General features: G+C 40.0%; 1 protein-coding gene across 1 annotated transcript in view; it reads left to right on the forward strand.

The window, feature by feature from the left end:
• EPM2A (EPM2A glucan phosphatase, laforin) overlaps positions 1–14,341 on the forward strand; it is a 48,172-nt gene that overhangs the window by 14,253 nt on the left and 19,578 nt on the right. The window contains exon 2 of the mRNA XM_063309007.1: positions 7,426–7,600. Coding sequence (XP_063165077.1) covers positions 7,426–7,600 — 175 coding nt within the window. The remainder of the gene's footprint in view (positions 1–7,425; positions 7,601–14,341) is intronic.

Here is a 14,341-nt window from a genome sequence, read left to right on the forward strand (position 1 = left end):
CGGAAGAAGAAGAGATCAAGAAAAGGTGGCAAGAATATACAGAAGACCTGTATAGGAAGGATAACAATATCGGGGATAGCTTTGACGGTGTGGTCAGTGAGCTAGAGCCAGACATCCTGAAGAGTGAGGTTGAATGGGCCTTAAGAAGCATTGCTAATAACAAGGCAGCAGGAGATGACGGCATCCCAGCTGAACTGTTCAAAATCTTGCAAGATGATGGTGTCAAGGTAATGCATGCTATATGCCAGCAAATTTGGAAAACACAAGAATGGCCATCAGATTGGAAAAAATCAACTTATATCCCCATACCAAAAAAGGGAAACACTAAAGAATGTTCAAACTATCGAACAGTGGCACTCATTTCACATGCCAGTAAGGTAATGCTCAAGATCCTGCAAGGTAGACTTCAGCAGTTCATGGAGCGAGAATTGCCAGATGTAGAAGCTGGGTTTAGAAAAGGCAGAGGAACTAGGGACCAAATTGCCAATATCCGCTGGATAATGGAAAAAGCCAGGGAGTTTCAGAAAAACATCTATTTCTGTTTTATTGACTATTCTAAAGCCTTTGACTGTGTGGACCATAACAAATTGTGGCAAGTTCTTAGTGGTATGGGGATACCAAGTCATCTTGTCTGCCTCCTGAAGAATCTGTATAACGACCAAGTAGCAACTGTAAGAACAGACCACGGAACAACGGACTGGTTTAAGATTGGGAAAGGAGTACGGCAGCGCTGTATACTCTCACCCTACCTATTCAACTTGTACGCAGAACACATCATGCGACATGCTGGGCTTGAGGAATCCAAGGCTGGAGTTAAAATCACTGGAAGAAACATTAACAATCTCAGATATGCAGATGATAGCACTTCAATGGCTGAAAGCGAAGAGGAACTGAGGAGCCTCATGATGAAGGTGAAAGAAGAAAGTGCAAAGCTGGCTTGCAACTAAACCTCAAAAAAACCAAGATTATGGCAACCAGCTTGATTGATAACTGGCAAATAGAGGGAGAAAATGTAGAGGCAGTGAAAGACTTCGTATTTCTTGGTGCAAAGATTACTGCAGATGCTGTCCTGATTACCAGGAAACACACTGAGACAATGACTTGGTCTCTAATATTTATTAGTAGTACTTAACAAGAATCCTAACAAACTGAGGAAGCGTGGGAAAAACCCAGCCATATAAACCCCAAAGGTTAAGGCGGTCCCGATCTGTGTCTCTTTGAATGGCTGAACAGTTCCTCAGTGCTACGCATGCGCTTGACAGTCTGGGTGGGAGCCCCCTGCTCGCCATCCTTACTCATGACAGATGCTGACTGCAGTCAGGAAATCAGAAGACGCTTAATCCTTGGGAGAAGAGCAGTGACAAATCTCGATAAAATAGTTAAGAGCAGAGACCTCACACTGACAACAAAGGTCCGCATAGTTAAAGCAATGGTGTTCCCCGTAGTAACATATGGCTGTGAGAGCTGGACCATAAGGAAGGCTGAGAGAAGGAAGATCGATGCTTTGGAACTGTGGTGTTGGAGGAAAATTCTGAGAGTGCCTTGGACTGCAAGAAGATCAAACCAGTCCATCCTCCAGGAAATCAAGCCAGACTGCTCACTTGAGGGAATGATATTAAAGGCAAAACTGAAATACTTTGCCCACATAATGAGAAGACAGACCCTGGAGAAGATGCTGATGCTAGGGAGAGTGGAGGGCAAAAGGAAGAGGGGCCGACCAAGGGCAAGATGGATGGATGATATTCTAGAGATGACGGACTCGTCCCTGGGGGAGCTGGGGGTGTTGACGATCGACAGGAAGCTCTGGCGTGGGCTGGTCCATGAAGTCACGAAGAGTCGGAAGCGACTAAACGAATAACAATGTACGAGCCTCATGTGGCTCAGAGTGGTAGGCGGCAGTATTGCAACTGAAACTCTCCCCGCGACCCGAGTTCAATCCCAGCGGAAGCTGGATTCTCTGTCGGGTAGCTGGCTCAGGTCGACTCAGCCTTCCATCCTTCCGAGGTCAGTAAAATGAGTATCCAGCTTGCTGGGGAAGGTGACAACTGGGGAAGGCAATGGCAAACCACCCCACTATAGTCTGCCAAGAAAATGTCGTGAAAGCGGCGCCCCCCCAATGGGTCAGACATGACTCGGTGCTTGCACAGGGGACCTTTCACCTTTCACACACATATGTACACACAGAAACACAAACATACACAACCAAACAGGAAAATTTATTTACTACTAGTTGTTATGACTCCTAATCCAATTAAAAGTTTTTTTTAACCAGTATTGCTTAATGTTTCCTTCAGAAACATTGCCATCTATGCCATTTTCTTGTCTTTGCAACCATGAAGATAGGGTTCAGTTTTTAAAAAAGAAATAGATCTAAGGAGTCTAAAAAAAGGCAATAGATAGTGGAATTGTTCCCAGGCCCTCACTATAGAGTACAGGTTTCCATGCATAAGATTTAACACAGTTGTGCTATATACTTGAGTCTCTTTTGACTCTCAGCCCACCCCCCCATCTTCCTGTTAGAACTTATATTCTTTTTCCATGATAGATTTTGGCTACTTTAGTTTACCTTTTTGATCATATTTTTCTCTCTTGATATATTCATGTTTGTTCTTCTCCTATATGGGCTACACATTGCTCAGAGATCCTTGTTCTAATCTGCTTTGCAATAAAGCCAGTGGCTTTTTTCATATACCGGCTTGATCATCTTTCTTACACTTCATGCTATGACTATGAGCAGTCCTTAGGCACTGAAAAGAGAGCTATTTGCAAAGATCGATTTGTAAGGCAGACATTTGCAACTGCTTTGTTCTTTAACATGTTGCTGTGAAAGTAAATGACATAGAAGAATGATTGAACATTAGTGGAATAACAATAAAGACTTTAAAAAGTAATCTCAAATATAATGAAATGTTTGAAGGAAACCATTATTTTGCTTTCTAAAGTTTGCCATTTACTTTTATTTTGATCTTTTTAGACATGAAAATAACTCTCCATATCAGACATCCAGGCTGATATTGGATGTTTTCTTTCATAAATGAAAAGCACTTTTTTAGAGATGTGTTATGCACTGAGTAGATTTTAGTTTGAAGATTAATTTAATAGAAAGCCAGTTCAGTAGCACTGATAGTTGAAACTGAAAACTTTTATTTTTACCATGAATATTTATAGAAAGAAGGATTCTTGATTAACATATTCATTCCTGACCCTTACCCTGGTAAACTACAGTATTCCTATAAATAGAATTGGTTAAAAAGTAAAGTTGGATTATTATGATTCACTAAATAATTGGCAGGGAGTGCAACAAGCAATGCCAAGGCAGGGAGCCTAAGCACAACAGGGTATTTTGTTTTAATTACAGTGGGTGGCTATGCAGGAGACACACTAAGGAGAACTAGAATTATTTTGCCTGGGACTTGCTTAACAACCCACAATTCTTGCTTAACAATGGCAACGGGGAGTGCTGGGATTGCTGTCACTAAGTGATGTGGTCATGTGACATCGTACTTTACAACCATATCACTTAGCGATGGAAATTCCGGTCCCAATTACCGTCGATAACTGAGGATGACCTTTAAATATGATTCCAAAATCAAGTAAATAGAGCTTCTTAGAACAGGGAAACACAAGTCTATCTTGACTGGAAAGTCTTTGCATGCTAGTGAAAGCATAATAGGTTGGGATGGAGTTTCAAGCCTAGGAGCAGCCAGGAGGAGACTGAATCTCGAATTCCCTCTCCCCGAAAAACCTCTCAACAGGGTTGGAAGCTTCTCTTGAGCAATGTGGAATGTGGTGCAAGGGGCTGTTTGGAGAAGGGTGGAACTCCATACAGTTATCCAAATCCCAGTCTATGAGATAATTGTGAATGAAGTTAGATTAAATATTGTCTTGATGGTGATAATGAGAAATTTTTATTTCATGTTAGGAGAATGCTTTCTTTTAGTAAACAAAATCCCTCTTAAACTCACATTTGTTCAAATTGAAGAGCTAAAGCTATTAATAGAAATGGGTTTGTCAACTGATTTGAGCATGCTTTGTTTGACTATTGCTTTATTCTACTATGATTTCATTTATTATTTAGCCAGTTCAAGAGTAAGTGAATGGAAACTTTTATTATTAATGTTGTGTGTGTTTTTTAAAACCTGTCAATGGAAGTAGGGAAAATGTGGAAATGAAAGAATAGCTGGGGGTTCTAAAGCATGTATTGTACACATTTTTAAGAGGTCATGTTCAATATGGGACAGAATGAATAATCAGTTATCATTGATTGATCCCATTAGGTTTTATTTTCATTTCTTCTGAAACAAGATGTAGGAATGGGTATGTTGAGTAATTGGGGTATATAACCTGCGTCTAGCAGCAGCAACAGAGGCAGGAGTTTACTATTTCTTTACAGTAATCAAGTTGTACACTTTTTGTCACCCAGAGTTGTTACGGAGTTGGTGAATCAATGAATAACTAAATCAGAGAAGCTACTCTAGTTGCTTCTAGTTTTGGTAGCCACTCTTAGCAATCACCATTCTCTTGTTTGAAAATAGCTAACTGATCCTTCCTTAGCTGTCAGATTTTACGACACTGATCGTTCCTTTAGTTATATTCCATCTTTATTATTACAGTGTACTCTAAGGCTATCCCTATAAAAAGTGAGATGCTTCAATTTGTGGAAAATGCACCAGCTAAGCTAGGAATAGGTATACAGATCACATAATGCTAATACTGAAAGATATGTACAGGTCATCAGTGGCTTAACAGGTGCAATTTTAGATGTTGATATTAACCTTTAAAATCTTAAAACAGCTTAAGGCCTGACAGTCTGAGGGACCGCTTCTTCTGTTGATAACCTATCTGACAATTGTTGTCTGCAGAACGGACCCTTCTGAAGATGCTGTCAATGTCAAAATCCCTAGCAATTTATATTTGGTCCCCATTGCTCATTATTAACTATAAAAATGTATCTCTTTTGCCCAGCTTTTAATTATTAATCAAGTTTAATGTTAATTTTAACTAACATTTTTAAGTTTGGGGCCTTTTTTAAACATTTTGTTATCAACCCTGAGTCTTTACTTAGGTAGAAAGGGAAGGTATAAATTGAATTAATATTTTTAATATTGATATTTATGCTTGTTTAGTTATTTAGTTATTATTTTTATTTGATTTATATCCCACCCTTGCTCCAGGAGCAAAAGGCAGTGTACATATTACTCCCTCTTCAAAATGTTCCTCACAACAAGCCAGCATTCAGTATTATTATGTGAATGAGAGATTAAATTTTGACCAACAGTGGCAAAACCCTCCAAAAATTTACAAAGAAATAAAACCAAACAACGATGAAAACTGTGTAATGGAAGAAATGTAATTTCAGTGAATATAAAATAAAATGAATGGGTTTTTAATAAATTAATAATTCAATGAATAGCTATTTAATGAAGAAATGGAATGCATTGTGAAAGAACAAGAGCAGAAATTGCAGGCTCCCATGTTCAAGTAGGCACAGGTAGATATCACAATTAATGTTATAGTCCCCCCTCCTCCTATTAGAACTACACTAAGGGTTGCTGTTGTCTGAATTTGGGAATGGTTGTTACTCCTTGGTTTGCTTACATAATAACAGAGCAATCTTTACAAATAATCTGTAAAGTAGGCTAGTATTTTTATTCATATAATGGATTGGGGAATATAATCTTTTATCTAAGGCTACCATGTTAGTTCTTGTCTAAAGTGAGTGAGACCTCTAGTTCATAGGTTCTGTTATTAATCACAACCAAGAAACTATTTTTCGTAAGTGTGATAGTAGACATAATTTTTTAAAACTTAGTTCCGCAACAGAATCATTGCAGTCACTTTGGTTGATGTTTTATGTTTGGAGAGTGACAAAAGAAATGTGACACAATCAATTCTAATGAAATTACAGAAAGTAAATGATAAAAGAACTAAAGTCATATTATAACCCCTAACAGTGATGGATTACATTCCTAAAAGATTTATGGAAAAAATGTGTTGAAAAATTTCCTAAAAGGAAGAGCCTAATGGGTTCAGGCTTAATTCTAAGTGAATATTGGGTGAGAGATGTGTTCTGCAACAAAAGAGATCATTACTGTATCATAAATGTTCCATTTGAATTTACATTCTGTTAATGGTCCTAGATATCCTTCGGGAATCATAAAGTATGGGAGGGTTATACTGGATCTCAATATAATTCCAATCTCTTTATCTTTGGGTTAAGACTGACTCCTTTGTAAGGATTGTGGCACTGCCTGTTTTAATCTGTTTTGATATTACATACACATCTATAACACACAAACACAAATCTGTCTTTCTGGTATAACTAGTCATTTCTGCGAGATTGCGCCTTACTTTTACCAACTCTCAGCTAGTCTGCTTGACTAGCTGAGAGGCGATACAAATCTGTTTTGTACCGACATGATTTTTTAGCCTTCTGAACATGATTTTTTAGCCTTCTGAATTTGAAAACAGTAGCCTCAAAAGTAAACTGTTCCGAATCATAGCATGAGCCATTTTTCATGCAGCAGATGGCACTGTGAATGCCCATAAGAAAGAAATCAAGGAGGAAATTATGCCTGTGTCACAGTGTTAAAATTTCTGGGGCTGAATAGTTGCAAAAATTCAAGTTACTTCAATTCAGACCATCATTTACCAGTTGTCTGTTGAGGAATTCTAACTGTATCTATTTCTTATGGCAATGGGTTTAGAATAAGAAAAATAACAATATTAAAAATGAGATAAAACATTTTAAGATATAATGGTATAGGTAAAAAAAGTGTATAGTGAATAGGTTACTCAGAATGTGATTCTTAAAAGGTAAAGGTTTCCCTTGACGTAAAGTCCAGTCGTGTCCGACTCTAGGGGGCGGTGCTCATCTCCGTTTCAAAGCCTTGGAGCTGGCGTTGTCATAGACACTTCCGGGTCATGTGGCCAGCATGACGACTCGGAACGCCGTTACCTTCCCGCCGAAGCGGTACCTATTGATCTACTCACATTTGCATGTTTTCGAACTGCTAGGTGAGCAGGAGCTGGGATTAACAACGGGAGCTCACCCCGCCGCGCGGTTTCGAACCGCCGACCTTCCGATCGACAGCTCAGCGGTTTAACCCGCAGTGCCACCGCGTCCCTTGGATGTGATTCTTAATGATAGTTAAAAGAGATTTTGTTTTATATCTTCTAAAAATTACATATTTATGTATGTAAGCTGGCCCCAGTAAAGCACTAATTTGGGAAAAGTAACTTATTACTATGGCTTAAACAAACTGATATATATTCTAACTGGTCTATTGTGTGCAAACATGAAAAAATGGGCTGCAATAATTTTTTTTTAATCTGCACAGGGGATGGGAAGATACTGTTTTCCAAATATAATTTAATTTATGAGTTCTGCTGAATTGCGCTGTGTGTGTTTTCTTATTGTTTTAGGTAATGGACCCCACCATGATCGATGCAGCATTTATAACCCATGCAATTTAGTTGATGGAGTTTACTGCCTCCCAATAGGGCACTGGATTGAAGTTTCTGGGCATACGGATGAAATGAAACATACTACTGATTTCTATTTTAATATTGCTGGACATCAAGCTATTCACTGCTCCAGGTAACAAAGGAACAAAAATCTACTACAGGGAGAATTAGGTGTTAACAGAGATGAGGTGTAGCTTAGGTGGGGACTTATATAAAACAATGCTAAGCATGTGTAGTCTGAAACATTTCCTGCCAGAGGGCTGTTCATATTATCAGTCCAAGTACATTCTACAGTTTTTATTACAACTTTTCTTCCATAATGGAGGAAAGAAAGAAGAAAGCTTCAGATCACTCTCTGATTCTTTTGGTCACCCCTCCCTGGAGGGATATAGGGCCCGTTCAGTCAGCCAATCCCAGGTGATCCATGGAACCAAAGAGTTTCTAGAGAGACCTTGAAGTTTTCCCCGAAGATTTGGTAGACAGTTCAGCTAAGGCCTTAGTCAAGTGTTTCTCAACCATGGCAACTTTAAGATGTGTGGACTTCAACTCCCAGAATTCCCCAGCCAACAAGTCCACACATCTTAAAGTTGCCATGGTTGAGAAACACTGCCTTAGTTGCTGCATGGAATGGGCAGGTGGCTGGGGTCTTGGACTGCCTCTCCCTGTGCGTCCCTGGGATGCATCTTGGTTTATTCAGGAGTTCTAGGAGATGAAGTGCCAGAAGAAATGCCTGGAGTACTGTTGGAGGAAGACTCAGAGTGAGTCTGACTGAGCACAGGTAACTTGGACTCTGAGCAGGTCCAGCTGAGGTGCCTGGGGCTAGATCTTGTGGTGCAATCTGGGATAAGCTTGAACTGGTGACTCCTGAAAAAGTAGACGGGGTTGTCAGTTCAGCTGCCTGTTTATTGGACCCAGCACCCTTCTGGGTTGTGAAAGTGGCCAGGCAAGTAACCTGTGATTGGGTCCATGATATGGTGTCAGCCTCTTTGAGGGACGGGGTGGGGTGCCCCACCCTCAAGAGGCCACCCTGGACCCAACATATTTAGATACCTGTAGTCCAATCTCCAACCTTCTCTTTTTAGGGAAAGTTGTTAAGGAGGTGGTCAGTCTGCAATTGATCGTATCCTGGGATGGGGTTTGGGAATAGGGGGCACCTTTTTGGGTAGCGGGCACTGTTCTGTGGTATTTCTGTTCCTTCCTCTGGGGCCAGTTTCAATCAGTATTTGTTGTGGAGAAGAGGTCGTACCCTAGGCCCCTCCATTGTGGGGTGCTGCAGGGCTCAACTGTGCCTCCCCTTTTATTCAACACCTACATGAAACTGCTGGAGGAGGTCATCCACTGGTTTTGGGGTTAGTGTCATCAGTATGTTGATGACACACAGTTATATTTTTCAACCCCAGACCAGCCAAGGGAAGATGTTGAGGTTCTACCCCAGGGCCTGGAGGCTGTACAGGCTTGGATGGAGAGAAACTCTCTCTGATTCATCCTACCAAGACTGAGTGGCTGTGGCAGTTGTGGCCACCTAGATCTGGAAGTACTTTACCTTTGGCCTTGAGTGGGGTTGCACTTCCCCATTCAAGAGTGGCACGCAATCTGGGGGTACTGCTGAACTCACAGCTCCTTGATGAGCAGGTAGTAGCTGTGATTAGGAGGGCCTTTGCACAACTTCATCTGGTACATCAGTTGCACCCTTTCCTAGATCAGGAGGCCCTTCAGATAGTCACTGATGCCCTAGTCATTTCATGGCCTGACTGTTGCAGTGCACTACATGGGCCCTTGAAGATCACTTCAACTGGTCCAGAATGCAGTGGCACAGGTAGTGAGGGGCATGGCTTAGTGTGCCCATGTGATGCTTCTGCTTCCTGAGCTGCATTGGTTACTAGTATGCTTCTGGGTGCAATTCAAGGTGCTGGTTATAACCTATAAAGCTCACGTGGTGTAGGGCCTGGTTAGTTAAAGGACCACCTACATCCAGCTGGACAGTTTGATCCAACAGAGTTGCCATCCTCCAGGTCCCTTCAGTTAAATTTTGTTTGTCAGGGCCACAGAAGTATGCCTGTCATGGCACCTGCCCTCTGGAATGAGATTCCCCCCAATATCCATGTGGCTCCCACCCTTCTGGCATTCCAGAAAGCTTCAGAGGCCTGGCTGTTTTCCCAGGCCTTGGGTTAAAGTGGTTGGTGTGGTTGCCAGATCCACCATAGGGTTTTGTTGTTTTTTCTTTTATTCTTTTATAAGTATTCTGGGTTTTTTTGGTGTGTGTGTGATTGGTTTTATTGTACATCACCCAGAGTAGTTTGGAGTCAGGCAGTGTCTAAATCAAATTAATTAAATTAATTAAATTAAATGTAAGGAGAAATTAAATGTAAAGTGAAAATACATTTTGTGAACTCTTTTTCCTTCTCTAAAAGTTTGTGCACAATTTCTAGTTATTCTAGATTATGCAGAGATCTCTTTTGTATGCATGTTTCAGGTCTTAGATAAATAATCTGCTTTACCAATACTAAAAAGAGTGCAAAACTCCCTCAAATTAAGGTTAATTCTTGGTGACACAGGTAGCTTTGGGCAGCAAAATGGATGTGGCTCACAACTGCTTTATTTAGGGGTGTTTTTTTCAGCTTCCCAGTCTAACTTATAGCTCCTGGTGGTCTCCCATCGAAGAACTAATCAAGGCTACTTAGTTCTTTTGGAATCAGCCAAGGCCAGCTAGGTGCTGCCATCTGCTTTGATTCCTGAGGCCACTGGAAAAATTAATAATTGGAAAAAGCCAGTATGAAAAACTGCCAGTCAACTTATTTATATACTTTTAACAGTACCTGACATTTTGTTGAATGATCATCTGCTTAAGACACTCAGCAATTACTTTTAATATTGAGTACTGCCTGCTTTATTTGCACTAGCAAGCCATCATCTTTTCTGTACTCCAGAATTAAAACATGCATTGCCTTAGTGAACAAGGACCTCAGCAGCTTTCTACAAATATCTGTATGTAGATGCTGATCTCCACATTCAGCTTCTTGACTAACAGCAGTAATAGCAGTTGCCAAGTATTGAATTCTAAGGTGAATAAGATAGAGGCAAAGATATGAGATAAGGGATTCACTGTCAAGCAGAAAAGAACCAAAACAAAAAGTAGCCACAGGAAAAAAAGGCAGCAGTAGGGGTCAGAAAGCCGGGCAGTAATAGGTACCAGATTAAAAGAAGATACAGTGACCCTTGGAAATAACAATTTGATTCTCATAAACTGAACTGGCAGGCAGCACATGCAGCTTGCTTCCTTGCGACCCTGATGTGGCTGAAGCTGCCTAACATGGAACAAATTAGATGGAGTTACGAGAAAAGCATATGCCAGGGTTTGCTGTTTGCATATTTGTGAAATGTAGTTGTCTGTTTGCCTGCCTGCCTGCCTATCTGCCTACCTACCTATCTACCTATCTAGTAAAGCAGCAGGAAAATTGATCTACAGGTAGTCCTCACTTAGCAGCTACCTCATACAGCAACCATTCGCAGTTAAGACAGTGATGAAAAAGTAATTTTGCAACCAGTCCTCACATTTACAACCTTTGCAGGTCTGTAAAGCAAAGGAAAGCTGAAGTAAAATCATAAGCACAGTTGCAATTTCACTTAGTGTCTGCTTCACTTAACGACCAAGTTGCCAGTCCCAATTGCAGTCACTAAACAAGAACTACCTGTACTTATTATGGGAAGGGAGATACCAGCATGTGAATGAAATTCAGTCAGTTTTACCAGAAAACTGTCACCCAGCCCAGCATAGTCAGGTCCCTGGAACTGCTGGCAATAGCAACCAGAGATGCATCTTGTTTTGTCCACCATACAGCCCATATGCAGATCTGTGTAACAGCTATTCAGAGGTAAATCTGGGCAGCATGGGACTACAGTACATCAAGTATAACTTTGAAAATAGATTCCAAGCTTAATTGGAAATGCCAGCTTGAAAGTAGGCAGAGGTTTTTCAAGATTTTTTAACTACTCCAAAAACAAAAGACTTTTACTCGAAATGTATTGAGTTGTTGTTGTTGTTATTATTATTAATCAGTCCACTGCAAGGTGAAGGCCTCTTCATTGAAAGTTATGGACTGTAATCTATCAGGTTGATCCATTATGGGTTGGTAGATAGATGTTTTTTAACTTCTTAATCTAGACCTGAGAGAGAATGACTGGCCCAGAATTACCCAGATGGCTTCTGTATCTGAGGGAGGACTAGAACCAGGATTCCTCACTGTTGTTCTGAAATTTGTTATTTTATGCTTTAACTTATGGTAACAAAATCTAAAGAGTCATAAATGGTATTCTCAGGAGACTGCTTCATTTCCAACAGCTTAGAAAGTGTCATTTGCTCGTTCAACTGAAGTTGGGGAATAAAACATAATTCCAACTGGAGAGCTCTAACAGCATGTCCAGAATATTTTCTCTATGTGTCTTTATGGGATTAACAATATACTGCCAAGTAGTTTGTTTGAAACTGTTTTTCAACACTTGTTAACAAACTGAGAAACATATGAAATCATTCTGAGTGTTATTTAAAATTCCATTACCTTGTGATATGCAAGTAAATAAAAGCAGGAAATAATATACAAATTAATAGAAGAGCCAATGTATAATACAGGAATCATATCACTAAAAGTACTGCCTATGCAGGATGAATAATTTATCCGTGTATGCGACTTTTGTTCCTTTTGGGAAGGTTCAGACTTGAGAAAGTTCAGACTTTTGCCTCAAGGTTGAACCATTTATTAACTCAGAGATGTCAGGATGAAGCAGGCAAACCAAATGCATTATGACAATCCATGATCCAGCTTGTCCAAATGCAATTTAACAACCCAAGACCTGGCTTAACAGATACAATGCTCAAAGACATATATACTGTTCATTTGAAAGTATTAAAGCAAAGGATAAAGGTATATTGGTTAGCCCATTAAGGCTAAAAAAAATCATATCTAGCAAGGATACATGCTTTGTTTAATATTTAAGTCCTAGCCAAAAGCTTCAGTTGGTGCATATTCATCCATATCCATGACAGTCATTAAAATTTCTGGTTGCCATTAATATCTACACTGAATTATTCATTCAGAATATGGAAGAGGGGACTAAAATGCTTCGTTATTGTTGCTTTTTGTTAAAGTAAAGGTAAAGGTTTCCCTTGACATTAAGTCCAGTCGTGTCCGACTCTAGGGGGCGGTGCTCATCTCTGTTTCAAAGCCGAAGAGCCGGCGTTTGTCCGTAGACACCGAACTGCTAGGTTGGCAGGAGCTGGGACTAGCAACGGGAGCTCACCCCGTCACGCGGATTCGAACCGCCGACCTTCCGATTGGCAAGCTCAGCAGCTCAGCGGTTTAACCCGCAGCGCCACTGCGTCACCGCTTTTTGTTACATTTGAATTAAGTTCAAAAGTAAAATCTATTTAAATGTTTAAAGGAAAATGTGAATGCTAAGTGTCTGGACAGATTTTATTTCAAAATTATAACATGGAATTGTGGAAGGGGAAAAGGGACAAGTTTTAACTGGAGTTTAGTTTGCTGTGTGATGTGAACGGAAAGCCTAAGTGATGCTCTGTAGTTAAAAAATTGCTGTCAGAGTTATTACATTTGTTGTGATTCCTACATTTGGAACTAAGTTTTGAGGTCCAGTTCTTAATCTTATACAATAGAAATTCATTATCAGCTGCATCAGTCATTGTGGTAAAATGTGATGAGTTAGAGAATAAAAATAATTGATTATACTTTTTTTTTTAAGAGTCTGACTACTGGTCCTAATTAAAACGGGAACAAGTATCTTTGTTTCTAACACAGGCAAGTCAGCTTAGACTGTACCTTTTGAAGTTGGCTGAAAGCTAGCTGCTGATTTCACTCTTTCGAAACTCAAATGGTTCATAAATACTAGGTCTAAAGCCTCAAAAGGGCGGGCGGCTTTACTTTGATAAAGGCTTTGATGAAGCATCCTTTTGAAGTTGCTTCACAAAGTGAACCCGCTTTTAAGTGCCCCATTGAAACCACTGTGCCACATAAAATTAGGCACTGTGCTGGCTGCAGATACACCCATTTCCAATGAAGCTAACTGACTGCTGATCAAGGCAGCCTGCCTCCACACTTTTGAGAGGAAGTGGAGGAGCATCTTACTTTTTCCATGCTGAGGCACTGTTTTCAAGTGGATCCCTCCAGCAATTAGTGTCAAAAGTCACTTTACAAAGCAAAGCACTGTCATTTCACCCTGATATATCATTTATAATTAAACACCACATGCAAACAGATGAGCTGCAATAAGCAGCTGTCTTAAGATGCTTATAGATAATTTGCAGGTTGACCCTCTGGGAAGTAAGAATACAAAATTCTCTTGCCTTAGTATTTCTGTGTGCCTATATGTGTATATCAACGCACAGTCTAAAATATTTGTTTTGGTACTATATATATTTCAGAGATGTACACAAAATAACATTGATAAGTATGAATAGTACACTGAAATGAATTAAATATCAATAAATAAGAGACTAAAATTAAACTGAAATCATTTTGGCTGCAGTCCTATATGCATTGACTTCACAAAGAGATTAGAAATTCTTAAATAATTGTCTTTGAATTGGGTGGTGTTTTAATATTCAGAGAGAAGTTATTTAAGAGGCAGATAGTGAAAGGGAGGAGACACTAGAAAGGGAGAAGCTCTTTTGCCTCACTGTAGTGAGAACTTTAAAATCTTTGTTGGCAGAAGTAATGGCAGCAGTTTCTCTCCTGCTTCAGTGCAGACATTCACTCTCTATTCATGCAAGGAAAACAATCTAAGCCTTGCGTAAGAATTGCAAAACGAGTTAGTATTAATCATGCAAGCAATAGGGAGGGGCTCCCCCACCCTTCCCAAGTTG

The sequence above is a fragment of the Candoia aspera genome, chromosome 1 (genome assembly GCF_035149785.1).
Source record: "Candoia aspera isolate rCanAsp1 chromosome 1, rCanAsp1.hap2, whole genome shotgun sequence".
In the NCBI taxonomy this organism is placed as follows: Eukaryota; Metazoa; Chordata; class Lepidosauria; order Squamata; family Boidae; genus Candoia; species Candoia aspera.